The 16575-nt window shown below is 36.2% G+C and overlaps 1 protein-coding gene across 7 annotated transcripts in view; it reads left to right on the forward strand.

Annotated features, from left to right (window-relative positions):
- LOC109718214 (titin) overlaps window positions 1–16575 on the forward strand; it is a 37506-nt gene that overhangs the window by 11447 nt on the left and 9484 nt on the right. For 4 of the 7 annotated variants that reach the window (XM_020244309.1, XM_020244314.1, XM_020244315.1 and 1 more), the window contains 18 exons: window positions 4136–4477; window positions 4726–5073; window positions 5628–5987; window positions 6121–6300; window positions 6464–7162; window positions 7748–8089; window positions 8339–8686; window positions 9235–9594; window positions 9729–9908; window positions 10072–10770; window positions 11264–11560; window positions 12400–12696; window positions 12995–13696; window positions 13808–13969; window positions 14060–14263; window positions 14371–14460; window positions 15043–15705; window positions 15808–16467. In XM_020244309.1, coding sequence (XP_020099898.1) covers window positions 4136–4477; window positions 4726–5073; window positions 5628–5987; window positions 6121–6300; window positions 6464–7162; window positions 7748–8089; window positions 8339–8686; window positions 9235–9594; window positions 9729–9908; window positions 10072–10770; window positions 11264–11560; window positions 12400–12696; window positions 12995–13696; window positions 13808–13969; window positions 14060–14263; window positions 14371–14460; window positions 15043–15705; window positions 15808–16467 — 6933 coding nt within the window. The remainder of the gene's footprint in view (window positions 1–4135; window positions 4478–4725; window positions 5074–5627; window positions 5988–6120; window positions 6301–6463; window positions 7163–7747; window positions 8090–8338; window positions 8687–9234; window positions 9595–9728; window positions 9909–10071; window positions 10771–11263; window positions 11561–12399; window positions 12697–12994; window positions 13697–13807; window positions 13970–14059; window positions 14264–14370; window positions 14461–15042; window positions 15706–15807; window positions 16468–16575) is intronic. The other 3 variants (XM_020244310.1, XM_020244311.1, XM_020244316.1) reach the window with 3 other exon arrangements.

Below are 16575 nucleotides of genomic sequence, written 5' to 3' on the forward strand. Positions count from 1 at the left end.
TATAATTTGATTATTCATCAAATTGATGTCAAAGCTGCATTCTTAAATGGAGAATTAGATGAAAAGTTTATATGGAACAGCCCGAGGGCTTTGTTGTTCTTGGACAAGAGCATAAAGTGTGTAAACTTGTCATGTCATTGTATGGGCTTAAACAAGCACCTAAACAATGGCATCAAAAATTTGATCAGATTGTTCTTTCCAATAGTTATAAAATTAATCAATCTGATAAATGTATTTATAGTAAATTTTCAAATGGTAAAGGTGTTATTATATGTCTATATGTTGATGACATGTTAATTTTTGGCATCGATGTTCAGCAAGTAGAAAATACTAAAAGTTTTTAATCTTGCAATTTTGATATGAAAGATATGGGGGAGGTTGATATTATTTTGGGAATTAAAATTATTCGTGAAAATAATGGTTTATTTTTAACGCAGTCTTATTATATCGAAAAGATTCTTAGGAAAAAATTAGTTATTTTGACTGTACTCCAGTATCTACTCCTTTTGATCCTAATCTAAAATTAGTTCGCAATACTGGTAGATCAATTAATCAGTTAGAATATTCTAAGATTATTGGAAGTTTGATGTATGCCATGTCTTGTACTAGGCCTGATATTGCATTTGCTGTTGGTAAATTAAGTAGATTTATTAGCAATCCAGGTAATGTACATTGGCATCCTATTTACAGACTTTTGAAATATTTGAAAAAGACTATGGAATTTTCTATAGTGGATATCCAACAGTATTGGAAGGCTATACAGATGCCAGTTGGATAACAAATCAAGAAGATCATGCATCCACAAGTGGGTAGATATTTATATTAGGTGGAGGTGCGATTTCTTGGGGTTCTAAGAAACAAACATGTATAGCGGACTCTACCATGGCAGCAGAATTTATAGCACTAGCGTCTGCTAGTAAGGAGGCGAAATGGATAAGGAATTTATTATATGAAATTCTAGTTTGGCCAAAACCAATGCCGCCGGTATCGCTACATTGCGATCGTGAGGCTACGCTTTCGAGAGCATATAATCAAACATACAATGGGAAGTCAAGACATATTGGATTAAGACATAGCTATGTAAAACAACTGATATCAGATGGCATAATTACCATTGATTTTGTAAGATCAAACCAAAATCTTGCGGATCCGTTGACTAAGGGACTTCCAAGAGAATTGATATTCAAGACATCAATGGGGATGGATCTCAAGCCCATATTACAAAGTCACCAATGATAGAAACTCGACTTAACACTTGAAACATCATCAAGTCTTAAGTTCAATGAGCCAAAGTACATCATATGGAGTGATTGCAAGCACTATAATATAAAATTTCCATCCCAAGTGCTTGGTATCCGTATTGAAAAGGGAAAGTTGAACTAATAAAGTTCTTAATAGACCTACAGTAGTATTTACTGAAGTGTTAAATACGGGACACTTCTGGTAGAGTCTACCTATATGAATGTGAAGTGTGGCCGCTTCTAGGAGTTAAGGGCTTGACTCTAACAGCATTCATGAAACAGGATGCGGACACAAGGCCATAAAAGTGTCAGCAATAAAATAGAGCACTCGATTGATTATAAATTCCTATGTGTGAGATATGTTCGGTTAGTCAAAAAATAATTGTTGGTTCAAAGCTTGTCTACCATTCAATTATGTCTAACTTTGATGAGTTTTCACTAAGTGTAGGTTCAAGTTTTAATACAACTACACCTATGCATACGATTTTGTCAAGTTGTCAAGAATTTTGATTTTTGATTTTTGATTTTTGATTTTTGATTTTGTTTTATTTTGTATTTTGATGTATTTTTATGTATTTTAAAAATTGGTAGGGAATTGTAAGGAAATTTTTAAAATAATATATTTTTTTTATTGATTTTTAGTGAATGGATGCAACCCTTAGTGAGTGGATGCAACTCTAATCAAAGGATGTGACTTTTAGTAAAAGGATATGACATGAAAAGACACATCTTTATAGTGTGTCTCTTCGAGTATATGTCCGTTGGAATTAATTCTTACATTCATTGAACTTGACTCATATAACTATTTGGTAGTTATGGTCAAATGAAAAGTCACAATTGAAAGGTCACGTCACGAAATACCCGTTCGTGGTCTATATAAGTCCACAGCGTTGGTTGCAGAAACGAAAGTAGAAAAAAAAAGAAACAGTTGAAGAGTTTAAATCTCCATTCATAATAATTTCATTCTTGTTTTCTTATTCTTTTTGACAACTTAATCAAGTGAGAGCTCAAAGGCTCGACTTCGTGTGTGCAAACGCAGTTGAAGTTTATGCTTCATTGTATCCTGGGAGGCTGTTCGTTGACCCGGTGCACACCAAATTGTTAGAACGGTAGGGATGGATTAAGCCTTAAGGAAAGTGGCATTGCTACACGCCTTGAAGCCTTTTTTCATCTTTCTATTTCATACCTTTTTCACTATCTGCTCCAACAGCAAATAGGGTTTAAAATGTGACCTAAAGTGTGCATGCTACCAAATATAGACAAAATATAACTGACAAAATACAACAAGTTATATTGAAAGAACACAATAATCTACAAACAATCAACTGTACTACAAAACCCACTACAACTTTTTTCAAAAATCTAACCTCTAACCTAATGAGGACAATGTGGATGCAATGCTGAGGAGAGAGGGTGCGGTGGCGGCCTTGACGGTGGCAGCAGCAGCAGAGTCTTCGGTGCCGGCGACGGCGGCGTCGAAGTCGTCGGGTTCGGGCGGAGTGAGAGAGACAGAGAGGAAATCGGGGAGAGGAGTAAGGGAGAAAGGAGAAGAGTTCGGGCGGAGTGAGGGAGACAGAGAGGAGATCGGGGAGAGGAGTGAGGGAGAAAGGAGAAGGGTTCGGGCGGGGTCTAGGGTATTCTAATTAAATGTGGTGAACTGTTCACTGCATATAAAAGCGGTAAACGGTTTACCGTATTTAAAGACGATGAATGGTTCACCGCTTTTAAATGCGGTGAATAGTTAACCGTCTTTAAAAGTGGTAAACTGTTCACCACCTTTAAAGGAACGCGGTAAACCGTATTCTTAATTTTTCACACTAATTCCCCACACCTGCCAGAGGCCCACAAATGCGGTGAATGGTTCACCGCATAAGTAAATGCGATGAACCATTCACCGCATATAAAGATTTTACTCCGAGGAACTGACCTGGCCTATTTGAGGCCTACTTTTACAATAAAATTTAGAGGACAATTTTTAGAAAAAAAATTTTAAGATTATTTATAAAAAAAATTCGTTTCTGCAACATAGTACATTTATACTGTGCTATTAATAAGGTCACATTTTCTATTGAGACATTATTATACTGCTGGAACGAAACATCTAGTGAATTATTTAGTCTTCAAACAGATATCTGATGTCACCAATCTAGGAGATGATTACGAACCTAACTCTACATGCAAAGAACTGCCTCATGACAATATTAAGCGCAATGAAAGCAAAGTGGATGATGAACAAAGAGGAGAAATTTCAGAATCCTTTGGAATTGGAGGTTACGAAAGGAGGGACAACCTCTAAAGCCGAAAGCACCAAGGTGAAACACTAAAAAGAACGCAAAAACATCACAAATATGGCCATCTCCTTTATCCAGTGTCCTACATAGCAAATTCCGAAATTCCTCTTATCTCCTCTTATTTACTCGAGAACTAGTTGATTGTTAATATACATAAAAAGTTGTATAAAACCAAATAAAAAGGAAAATGTAATCTTAATTTTTTAAGGTTATGATAAATCAACTTGTAGGTAAATAAACTACCTTAAGAATTCACAACGACCAGCCAAACTATGAACTTACAATCACCCAAGAAAACCATCATCAAACAAAGGTGGTCTACATACAACCTTTTGAGACATCAGGTAGATGTTTGCATTAAAAAGTTTCCGAAAAGAAAATAAGTTTTCTTATCCGCTATAACTTTCTCCTACTAGGCTTTTGTTAGGCTTCTCGCTATATTAGCAAGCAAAATGATATCCTAAATACTTTACCTTAAATAAGGAAAATCACATAAATATGTTCCTCTCTATAAACCATAAAAGTAAATTTGAAATGTGTAAAATTTCTAATTTAAAAATTTTTACATTTCTATTTTCCTGATATAATTTGAAATGTGTGCAGGCCACAGCCTCAGACGGATTGAGTGAAGAGGCGGACTTTGCAAGTGAAAAGGATGAAAACATGTGCAAGAAAGATGATTGTGCTAGAGAGACCGCTCAAGATTTTCTGGAGGAAACTACTCATAGAGCTTGGAAGGGCGGAGAGGAAACAGATGCAAAGAATATTGGAAGTGAAGACAATGATAGAGATGTAAAAGGAATCCCTGATGTGGCACCTCAGGGAGATTATAATACAAAGACACCAGATAATACATACACAAAAGAAATTATGATAGCAATAGAACAAGAAGATGAGGCAAGGACACAAGTGAGATCAGACAATGAGGAAACAGAAGGTGAAAAGGTATCAACATATCAACTCTGCCCTTTTCAACTTTTGTAGTCTTTTTAAGCATTTGCTAATTACTAAACTGTTGACACGTGTAACGAATTAGGACTGAAGAGGAAACTTGAGCAATGATTATATGATTATATAGATATAAGCCATATCTGTTGTTTCCGTGATACTGTATTTTCTTTTGTGCTAGTTACCATTAGCTTTATTTTTTTATCAAACCATTTTATTAACTTCTTACAATTTCATTTAAGCAGATATCTAGTGTCAAAGGTGACAGTGAACCCACAAAGGTGGAGAATGAATACATAAGCAACACTGTTGGTGATGCCTCTGATACAGGAGAGCCAACTGGGAAGCCTGCAGACGTAGATGATGTGGTAGACGATGTGCAGGAAGAAACCATAGGATCTACATGTGACGAACAACATCAGGAAAATATTGAGAGCAACGAAAAAAACGAGGATGGTGAACAGAGAGAAGACAAACATCAAACTCTTCAACAAGAGGAATTAGTTTCTGAAGTTGAAAATCAAGAGACAACCTCCACAACAGGCGCTAAAAAGATGGAGATCTCAAAAGAAGGCGAAAACCTCATTAATATGGTAACCTGCTTTATTCAATTGCATAGTATGTTAAATTCCTTGGGACCTTTCTGGAAGCTAAAATAACTTACCCAGCATATCTTCTCTTACTGACTCGAGAACTATTTATTTCTTGATTGTTAAGGAGAACAAAATTATGTCTAAACCGAAGAGCAAAAAAAGTAAGCAAACTTATTTTTAAGGATATGATAAATCACCTTGTAGGTGAACTGGTGAAGCATATTAGTTTATATCATCATGGCGGAAAATTGTCTAAAGTCAAAGTCTGTTCTCATAATCACTAATTGTTACCTCCATCCAATACTAGTTATCTACACATACATTAAGGGTTTGTATATTGCGCAGTTGTAGAGATTTTTTACACTCCCTATCAACCATTACCACATGCACCTTGAGCAAACAGAAAGTCATCAGCTGAACAAGATACTCGTGCGTCTAAGATTCTAAATAGGCCATATAGATTTTGCATTGAAAGACAATACAATAATTCTAGCCTGTCAACTATTTTTGAAACTTGTCTTTTATTAAACCTCTAATTTACCTACTGTGGGCAGATTTCTGAATCAGTAAATCTGGAGGAAACTAAAATTGAAAATGACACGGATGATGAGAAGATCAAGGAGAGCGTTGAAGATAATCCCCGAGATCATGCCTTGCTTTCACAAACAAGACATGATGTAGCAGACGAAGACCACACAAAAGCAGATCAAAGTTTGGAAGGGAAGGACGGTAATATTGTAAGTCTTGAGAAAGAAAGTATCAAAAGCAAGGGACCTGATGAGGTTCACCCCAGTGAATCAGAAGCACATCAGCGTTTGGTGGACAAAGACAACAATATTGTAAGTCTTGAAAAAGAAAGCATTGAAAGCAAAGGGCCTGATGAGGTTCAACCCGGTGAATCAGAAGCCACCAAGGTAGACTTTCTTTTGAATTCTTCAAAACTTTATGTATTTAATTTAACTATTCAATTTGCTTTCCTTAAACTCTCTGTTTTTCCAACATGCCTCCTCATCTCAAGTTTGACTTGTGAAAATTTTGATCAAGCAGGTTGCTGAAATTGTTAGCACAACTGACGAAGCTGAAACTACGTCTGTAGATGGAGGGGAAAGTGTTGATGTTGACAAAGATAAGGCAGAGTATCAAGAGCACAAAAACGTTATAGAGTCAGTGATGGAGGAATATAATAAAGGGGGAGCAAATGAAACACAAATGGCCAAGAGCCACCAGGTAATAATTGATTCAATGCCACGTATGGTTTCGTACTAAGTCCAAAATTCGTATATTTTACTGCATGGCCAGAAGTATAGAAACGATTGAACTAATAATTCTTAGCTTCTCCTCTAAAACCCCCATTTCTATATAACATTAATTGTTGTCCTATCTTGATCAGATTCCTGAAATGGATGATCTAAGCCCTGAAAAGGCTTCGGAGACAAATGAATCGGTGATGAAAGATATGCATGACAAAACTAAAACAAAGCATGAAGAAGAGCCAGATTTTGCAAGTAACAAGCCAATTAATCAGACTACCATGCCTGAACAAAGTCGAATTCCTGAAGAAGAAAATACTATCATGGAAAGCAAAACAGAGTCAAGCTTCCCAAAGGATGCAATTGAAAATGCCCTGAAATCAGACCCTGAAGAGAAGGATGAGGAAATGCTAAAGAATGACGAGTCCTCACATATTTTCCCAGAGTCCTCTCCCGACGCTGATCATAACATTGCTGAGGGATTATGTCATCAAGATGAAGGGAACAAGATATATGAGGATGCAGCACCAGAAACTGCATTCGGCAATCAAAGCTGTGAAGCAAATGAGGAGCAAAGAGAAACAGAGAAAAAAGATATGCCTATGAAGTACATTGACACTGTAAACAGTCAAGAAGAGACGATACATAAAGAAGATTCTGATAATGTGGAAGAGAGCGAGAAGTGTGCAGGAGAGGATGGAACCGCTTTAACACTTGAGCGAGCATCTGCAGCAAAGGATGATGAACAAAGAGAAGAGAAATTTCAAAATCCTCATGACATAGAATCAGAAATGGACGTTAAGAAAGAAAAGACAACCTCTGAAGCAGAAAGCTCCAAGGTAGCGCACTTTTGGCAAAAACATCACAAATATGTCCATCTCCTTTATCCAGTATCCCACATATCAAATTCCGAAATTCCTATTATCTCCTCTTATTTATTCAAGAACTATTAAGTTAGTTGATTGTTAATATACATAAAAAGGTGTATAAAACCAAATAAAAAGGAAAATGGAATCTTAATTTTTTAAGGTTATGATAAATCAACTTATAGGTAAATACACTACCTTAAAAATTCACAACGACCAGCCAAACTATGAACTTACAATCACCCAAGAAAACCATCATCAAACAAAGGTGGTCTACATACAACCTTTTGAGACATCAGATAGATGTTTGCATTAAAAAGTTTCAGCAAAGAAAATAAGTTTTCTTATCTGCTGTTACATTCTCCTACTAGGCTTTTGTTAGGCTTCTAGCTATATTAGCCAGCATAATGATATCCTAAATACCTTACCTTAAATAAGTAAAATCACATAAATATGTTCCTCCCTATAAACCTTAAAAGCAAATTTGAAATGTGTAAAATTTCTAATTTAAAAATTTTTACATTTCTATTTTCCTGATATAATTTGAATGGTGTGCAGACCACAGCCTCAGACGGATTGAGTGAAGAGGCGGACTTTGCAAGCGAAAAGGATGAAAACATGTGCAAGAAAGGTGATTGTGCTAGAGAGACCGTTCAAGATTTTTCGGAGGAAACTACTCATAGAGCAGGGAAGGGCGGAGAGGAAACAGATACAAAGAATATTGGAGGTGAAGACAATGATAGAGATGTAAAAGGAATCCCAGATGTGGCACCTCAGGGAGATTATAATACAAAGACACCAAATAATACATACACAAAAGAAATTATGATAGCAGTAGAACAAGAAGATGAGGCGAGGACACAAGTGAGTTCAGATAATGAAAAAACAGAAGGTGAAAAGGTATCAACATATCAACTCTGCCCTTTTCAACTTTTTTTAGCCTTTTTAAGCATTTGCTATTAACTAAACTGTTGATACGTGTAAGGAATTAGGGCTAAAGAGGAAACTTGAGCAACGATTATATAATTATATAGATATAAGTCATATATGTTGTTTCCGTGATATCGTATTTTCTTTTGTGCTTGCTATCATTAGCTTTATTTTTTGATCAAACCATTTTATTAACTTCTTACAATTTCATTTAAGCAGATATCCAGTGTCAAAGGTGACAGTGAACCCACAAAGGTGGAGGATGAATACATAAGCAACACTGTTGTTGATGCCTCTGATACAGGAGAGCCAACTGGGAAGCCTGCAAACGTAGACGATGTGGTAGATGATGTGCAGGAAGAAACCATAGGATCTATATGTGAAGAACAACATCAGGAAAATGTTGAGAGCAACGAAAAAAATGAGGAAGGTGAACAGAGAGGAGAGGAACATCAAACTCTTCAACAAGAGGAATTAGTTTCTGAAGTTGAAAATCAAGAGACAACCTCCACAACAGGAGCTAAAAAGATGGAGATCTCAAAAGAAGGCGAAAACCTCATTAATATGGTAACCTGCTTTATTCAATTGCATAGTATGTTAAATTCCTTGGGACCTATCTGGAAGCTAAAATAACTTACCCAGCATATCTCCTCTTACTGACTCGAGAACCATTTATTTCTTGATTGTTAAGGAGCACAAAATTATGTCTAAACAAAGAGCAAAAAAAGTAAACAAACTTATTTTTAAGGATATGATAAATCACCTTGTAGGTGAACTCGTGAAACATACTAGTTTATATCACTATAGCTTTTAGGGAATTGTCTAAAGTCAAACTCTTTTCTCATAATCACAAATTGTTACCTCCATCCAAACTAGTTATCTACATATACATTAAGGGTCTGTACGTTGCGCAGTTGTAGAGATTTTTTACACTCCCTATCAACCATTACCACATGCACCTTGAGCAAACAGTAAGTCATCTGCTAAACAAGATACTCGTGCATCTAAATAGGCCATATAGCTTTTGCATTGAAAGACAATACAATAATTCTAGCCTGTCAACTATTTTTGAAACTTGTATTTTATTAAACTTCTAATTTACCAACTGTGGGCAGATTTCTGAATCAGTAAATCTGGAGGAAACTAAAATTGAAAATGACACGGATGACGAGAAGATCAAGGAGAGCATTGAAGATAATCCCCGAGATCTTGCCTTGCCTTCACAAACAATCCATGATGTAGCAGATGAAGACCACGCAGAAGCAGTTCAAAGTTTGGAGGGGAAGGACGGCAATATTGCAAGTCTTGAGAAAGAAAGTATCAAAAGCAAGGGACCTGATGAGGTTCACCCCAGTGAATCAGAAGCACATCAAAGTTTGGAGGACAAAGACAACAATATTGTAAGTTTTGAAAAAGAAAGCATTGAAAGCAAAGGTCCTGATGAGATTCAACTCAGTGAATTAGAAGGCACCAAGGTAGACTTTCTTTTGAATTCTTCAAAACTTTATGTATTTAATTTAACTATTCAATTTGCTTTCCTTAAACTCACTGTTTTTCAAACATGCCTCCTCATCTCAAGTTTGACTTTGTGAAAAATTTGATCAAACAGGTTGCTGAAATTGTTAGCACAACTGATGAGGCTGAAACTACGTCTGTAGATGGAGGGGAAAGTGTTGATGTTGACAAAGATAAGGCAGAGTATCAAGAGCACAAAAACGTTAGAGAGTCAGTGATGGAGGAATATAATCAAGGGGAAGCAAATGAAACACAAATGGCCAAGAGCCACAAGGTAATAATTGATTCAATGCCACGTATGGTTTCTTACTAAGTCCAAAATTCGTATATTTTACTGCGTGGCCAGAAGTATAGAAACGATTGAACTAATAATTCTTAACTTCTCCTCTAAAACCCCTATTTCAATATAACATTAATTGTTGTCCTATCTTGATCAGATTCCTGAAATGGATGATCTAAGCCCTGAAAAGGCTTCGGAGACAAATGAATCGGTGATGAAAGATATGCATGACAAAACTAAAACAAAGCATGAAGAAGAGCCAGATTTTGCAAGTAACAAGCCAATTAATCAGACTACCATGCCTGAACAAAGTCGAATTCCTGAAGAAGAAAATACTATCATGGAAAGCAAAACAGAGTCAAGCTTCCCAAAGGATGCAATTGAAAATGCCCTAAAATCAGACCCTGAAGAGAAGGATGAGGAAATGCAAAAGAATAAGGAGTCCTCACATATTTTCCTAGAGTCCTCTCCCGACACTGATCATAACATCGCTGAGGGATTATGTCATCTAGATGAAGGGAACAAGACATGTGAGGATGCAGCACCAGAAACTGCATCCGGCAATCAAAGCTGTGAAGCAAATGAGGAGCAAAGTGAAATAGAGAAACAAGATATGCCTATGAAGTACATTGACACTGTAAATAGTCAAGAAGAGACGATACATAAAGAAGATTCTGATAATGTGGAAGAGAGCGAGAAGTGTGAAGGAAAGGATGGAACCGCTTTAACACTTGAGCGAGCATCTGCAGCAGAGGATGATGAAAAAAGAGAAGAGAAATTTCAGAATCCTCATGACATAGAATCGGAAACGGACATTAAGAAAGAAAAGACAACCTCTGAAGCAGAAAGCACCAAGGTAACGCACTCAAAAGAAGGCAAAAACATCACGAATATGTCCATCTCCTTTATCCAGTATCTCACATATCAAATTCCGAAATTCCTATTATCTCCTCTTATTTATTCAAGAACTATTTAGTTGATTGTTAATATACATAAAAAGGTGTATAAAACCAAATAAAAAGGAAAATGGAATCTTAATTTTTTAAGGTTATGATAAATCAACTTGTAGGTAAAAATACTACCATAAAAATTCATGGTGACCAGCCAAACTATGACCTTATAATCACTGAAGAGAACCATCATCAAACAAAGGTGGTCTACATACAACCTTTTAAGACATCAAAACAAATTATACAGCACTGACTTCTGTAGTAGCTATTGCTAAACAAGATAGACCGAAACAGGCCCAGATAGATGTTGCCTTATAAACACTACTGTAATATAAACCCTGTAAACAATTTGAGTTCTTTATATTTTATTAAAGCATCTAATCTATCAACTGTTAACAGGTTTCTGAACCAGTCAACGTGGACGAGGATACTAAAATTGCAAATACGATGGATGATGAGAGTGTAAAGGAAATTGTTGAAGATAACCCTGGAAACAATGCAGTGCCTCCACAAACAGAACATAATGCAGTGGGCGAAAAGCCTCAAGAAACAGAGGATAGCAGTAGTCCACATCCTGATAAAGAAAGTAGTGAAACACGGGGGCTTGACATCACAGAAGAGCAGGTGGCTGAGGTCCAAACTGCTGAAGCAGAAGACATAAATGCTGGCTACATAGAAGATAAAGATAAACCTGAGGTAGAAATTTTTATCAAATTCTTGATATTTCAAATAGCATATCTACATATATATAGCTGTACAGATCTATGAACGTACTTACCCTGAAAAATCTGAACTTAAATGTATCCCCTTCAAAATCTCGATTTCTTATATATAACCTTTGTACATAAGATCATAAACAAATGAACCTATTTGAAAATATTTTCCTAAAGCACTACAAATTTTCCTCATGAATTAATAACTCGGCACCTCAAAAAAGGGTATTTTTGAAACAAACTGCACTTTGCAGGGATATATGAAAATTCTGATTTTACAGATATATATATATATATATATATATATATGCCAACGTCCATTATAAGGCGTAGAGCTAGAGTACTTCTAAAAGTGACAGGAGCCGTTTACTTCCACGTTATTCCTAATGACGGGGCTTTTGAATCGACACTCGACACTGTTAAACTTGATCTAGGCCATTCGGACATTTTACAAACCGAATTTCATGGTATTTCAACATCATTTGCCTAGTTTTTTTTTATTGGCCTCAAAATTGGAAATTTATAGCAAATAACAGAAGGTGAATTTGGAAACCATTTGATTACCAGGTAAAGGTGTCATGAAATCTCAAAATTCAATTCCTAAGATGGTCAAATAATCTAGACATGTTTATTGGTGTAGAATGATGATTCGGATACCCAATCATTGGAACTGACGCAATAACAGTCCCGTTTACTTCTTAAAGTATTATAGCTTTACTCCGATTTTAAGTATGTGTAATTTAACTATTATGTTGAAATAATGTGTACTTTCAAATTATTTTCAAGTCAAACACAACTACTAATGAAAAATTTATTAAGAAGGTTCCTGAAAATGCTGGCATAAATGATGACTCTCAAACTGCATCAATGAAGGAAAGGGAAGACACACAGATAGATAACAGCAGTATCAGTGATGCACTTACTGAGAAGAGCAACGAGGTCCCAAGCTCTTTCTATGACGAAAAAGCTCATCAGGGTACGAGTACCAAAGAAGGCAATGAAGTTGATGTTAATGAAGATAAGACAGACTATCAGGAGTATAACAATATTTCGGAATCAATAGCTGAAGAACAGAATCAAGAGAAAGAAAATGAAACAGAGCTAACCAAGAACGTCGAGGTAACAAACAACAACATAACAGTCAAAAGATGGTTGCTTACCGTCCACAATTTTTAAATTTGGAATTTTACATATGGATAGCTACTAAAATCATCTAATTTCATCTATACCATAGTAAAATCTGAACTTTCAAATATACTACATGTAAGTAGAAAATTTTGCAGGCTTGTAAATGTACATGTTTCTTCTGAATTTCATAACAGGATAGAACGTAGAACCAGTGCAATGAACCACTATGTTTTTATGTAAAATTTCCAACTCAATGGAGTTTTCATTGTCTCTTCTCTCCCTGGATCAGGTTTCTGAAATGGGTGATATAACTGAGGACCCTGAATCTGTAAAAACAAAGGATGAGAAACTTACGCAAGAAAACATATGCGGTTTTTTGGAGACACAGGATCTGGTAACAGAAGAAATACATGACAAAGTTGACAAAAAGCATGAAGAAGTGCCCAATTTCCCATGCGAGAATCAGGTTGATCAGATTAATACAATTGAAGAAAATGTAGATTATGGCAGGAATAAAGAAAAGTTAGCTGAAAATGTTGAAGCTCAGAAAGAATCAATTATTGTGCCTCAGGAAAAGAATCAGATTGTTGTGCCCGAGGAAAAGAGTCGAGACACAATTAGTAAAGCGGAAACCAACAAGATTGAGAATGCAAAAGAGGAAAACACTAATGGTGACGAGACATCTGGATCGAGCTTTGAAAATAGTATGACTGAAAACAACTCGGAATTAGCCCTCAAAGCAGAAAAAGAAGAGGAAATACCAAAGGATGAGGAAATCTCACATATTCTCCCAGAGACAGCTGAAGTCATTCCTGAAAAACAAATACTTGGGGATGATGGTAATTATGAGGATCCTGGTTGCACTATTGTTGAGAAAATATCTCATCAAGACGAAAGTAGTACATGGGAAGATGCAGCTCCAGAAGCCGTATTAGACAATCAAAATAAGGAAGCAAAAGAGAATTTGAAAGATACAACTAGAGAAGAAGACGTAAGTTCCAAATATACAGCCAATATCAGATAAAAATAGAAAAAAAAAATCATTAACTTTTATTCCCTACCATATTTGATAGCATCTAACTAGAAGATGTTTATCATATAGGTTGAGACCGCTGCTGAGAACATCAAAGAGAGAGAACCAGAAAGTACGGAGAACATCGAAGAGAAAGAAGTGGAAACTGAGATCCAATCTTCAGAAACTAATGAAATAAAAGATGCTACATATGAAATTCCAAAATGTGAAGAAATTTGTACGCACGATGAGGTCATAGCATATCAGTCTAATTCTATTTATGTAATAAAGCTAAAGCATATTATTTTACACCATTAGAATTTGTTATTAACTTTTGTGCAGAGTACGAACATATCCCACCAGGATGAAGAAAGTGAAAATAAGAATTATAAGGATGAGGGAAGCACATTTCAAAAGATTGATAATACACATGTAACAACATCATTGGCTGATGAAACAGCATTAGAGTACTCGCATGAAGATCAAAAGGAGTTGGCAACTATGGCTGACACAGAAATGGGGAGCATGCTACCAAGAAATCAAAAGGTTGAGCACATACAAACTCTCGTTCATTTCTTATCCTTTTCCTTGATTCCTTCGTTAGGTAAGTCGCAACATCATCTTTTTCATTTCTTATCTTCTTTTTGGTTCAGGATGACTCTGAATTAACAACCTCCGAGGAACAAATTTTGGAAGCTACATCTGAGGTAGAGCCTGCTAAAGATGAGATGCCAGATGATCAAGTAAGTCATACTCAAGGCAACATTGCCCACATTACAATGAGAATTTACATACAATTAGGCACGCACACATGCATGTACACACAAAGAAGGCAGCTGAAACGTATATGAGTATATGCATCTGCAAAATTATAGCGATATATGCACTCACGCACAAACAAATCCCTGCAAAATTTGAATTTTCATATATGCCCTTCACAAAAATTAAATAGTTGTGTATCCCTTGTACTCACGTAAATGCCCCCCTTAGGGGAAAAAAATAATGCACAACCAAATTACCCTAATAATTAGATGACTACCTAAATACAGATAATGGTACTTTTCTGAGAAACTGCATTATCAAGGGCTATGCATGAAAATTCAGATTTTACAAGGTAGTATAAGTTAATAAATGATTTTGCAATTTGTAGAGATATCATGGAAAAAGGCCCTACGAAAACACTGTGCAACTGATTAAATGGTCGGAGTAGAGAGAGAGAGTCGAGTTATGAAATTGTTCAAACTTTATTCCTTGCCATTATTAGCATTACAAAAGGTTCCATTTGATCCCTCTGTTTGGGATGATATAGTTTAATTTAGTGCCAGAATGATATCTCTGGCAATTATCTATTGCAGAATTACAAATTAGGTAATGAAGACTCTGAAGTCGAGAATCCAGAGGAGGAAGAAACAACAAGTAAGATTCATCCTACATTGCCTGAAGAGACCGAAGAAGGAACAGAAACAAAACAGGAAGCAAATCCCAACCATGATGAAGAAACACATGAACATGTAATTAAGAACAATGTTGTTGATCTTGATACCCTAATAAATGGAAACAAGTCCGAGGAGCCAGCTGAAGCCTCTGCGGATATTTTAAAGGAACCGAGTAGAGCGATAACCACTGAGACAGGAGTTATTGCTGAGAAAGGCTTAATGGAGGGTGACGTAACTACTTCCGAAGAAACTAATAAATTGGTCTCCGAAGATCTTGACCCTCAAAACCATGAAAAAGTAGAGCCACCACTAATAAGAGCTCTAGATGAACCAACTGTTGCAGTAACTACTTCTGAAGAAACTAATAAATTGGTCTCCGAAGATCTTGAACCTCAAAATGAGAAAGAAGTAGAGTCACCACAAACAAGAGAAAATGCTTTAGAGGAACAAATTGCAACACCAACCAACTTGGTTACTACTACAGAGCCAGTATCAACTGCCAACGAAGACGATGCTGTGTCAGAGGAATCACTCAAAAGGGTCAACCAAGAGGTTAGTTTGTGGCATGTGACAGAAGAATTTAAACATCTAACTGCCACCTCCTCCCTTATGTTTGCAATTAAGAGTTAAGTTGATACCTTGTTTGTTATGCAGGTCAAAGATTTGAATATGGTGTCAGATGAACATATTCAAGAAGCAGCTGAAACGAACCCAGAGGGCATTCAACCATTACAAGATGAGAGTACTGCTGAAGATGCCTCATCAACCAAGGAGTTAAAGCATGTATTGGAGATGAGTACCCCTGCAATAGCTCCTGAAGACCAAATCCATCAAATCATGCAAGCTAGTGAAACAACAAATGAAACTATACTGGAGAAAGAAAACAAAGAATACCAGGAGGTTGAGGGAAACTCAGAAGCAAAGGAAATGGATGGATGGGATCAACAGGGAATTAAAAGAAAACAGTTAATTGGAAATGAGTGTGAACCAATTAACACTGGCGATTGCAGTAAGGAGATTAAAGACAGTGGAGCAACACTTGGTGTCACACAAGACAACAGAAACAAAGAAGAAGTTCATAAAAGTGTAGAAACAAAAGAGATGGAATGTGAGAAACAAGAGGAACAAACAGCAACTGAAGTCTTCGAAGTAAATCAAGCAATCTACAAAGATGAGACCAGCAAGGAGGAAAGTGATCCTATTGGAGATAGAATAGGAACAAGCGCTCTGGAGTTTGAAGACAAATCCTCTTATCACCATCATGAGCCAATGCATGTCGATGACACTATAGCTGGCATGGTCGCAAAAGAAGAGGTAAGGAAAGAAGATATAAATTCCAAATGTACAGCCAATGTCCAAGAAATAAAATTTAAGAACTTTCATTTCTTACCATATTTCATAGTATCTTACTCGAAGATATTT

The sequence above is a fragment of the Ananas comosus genome, linkage group 12, assembly GCF_001540865.1.
Source record: "Ananas comosus cultivar F153 linkage group 12, ASM154086v1, whole genome shotgun sequence".
NCBI lineage: Eukaryota > Viridiplantae > Streptophyta > Magnoliopsida > Poales > Bromeliaceae > Ananas > Ananas comosus.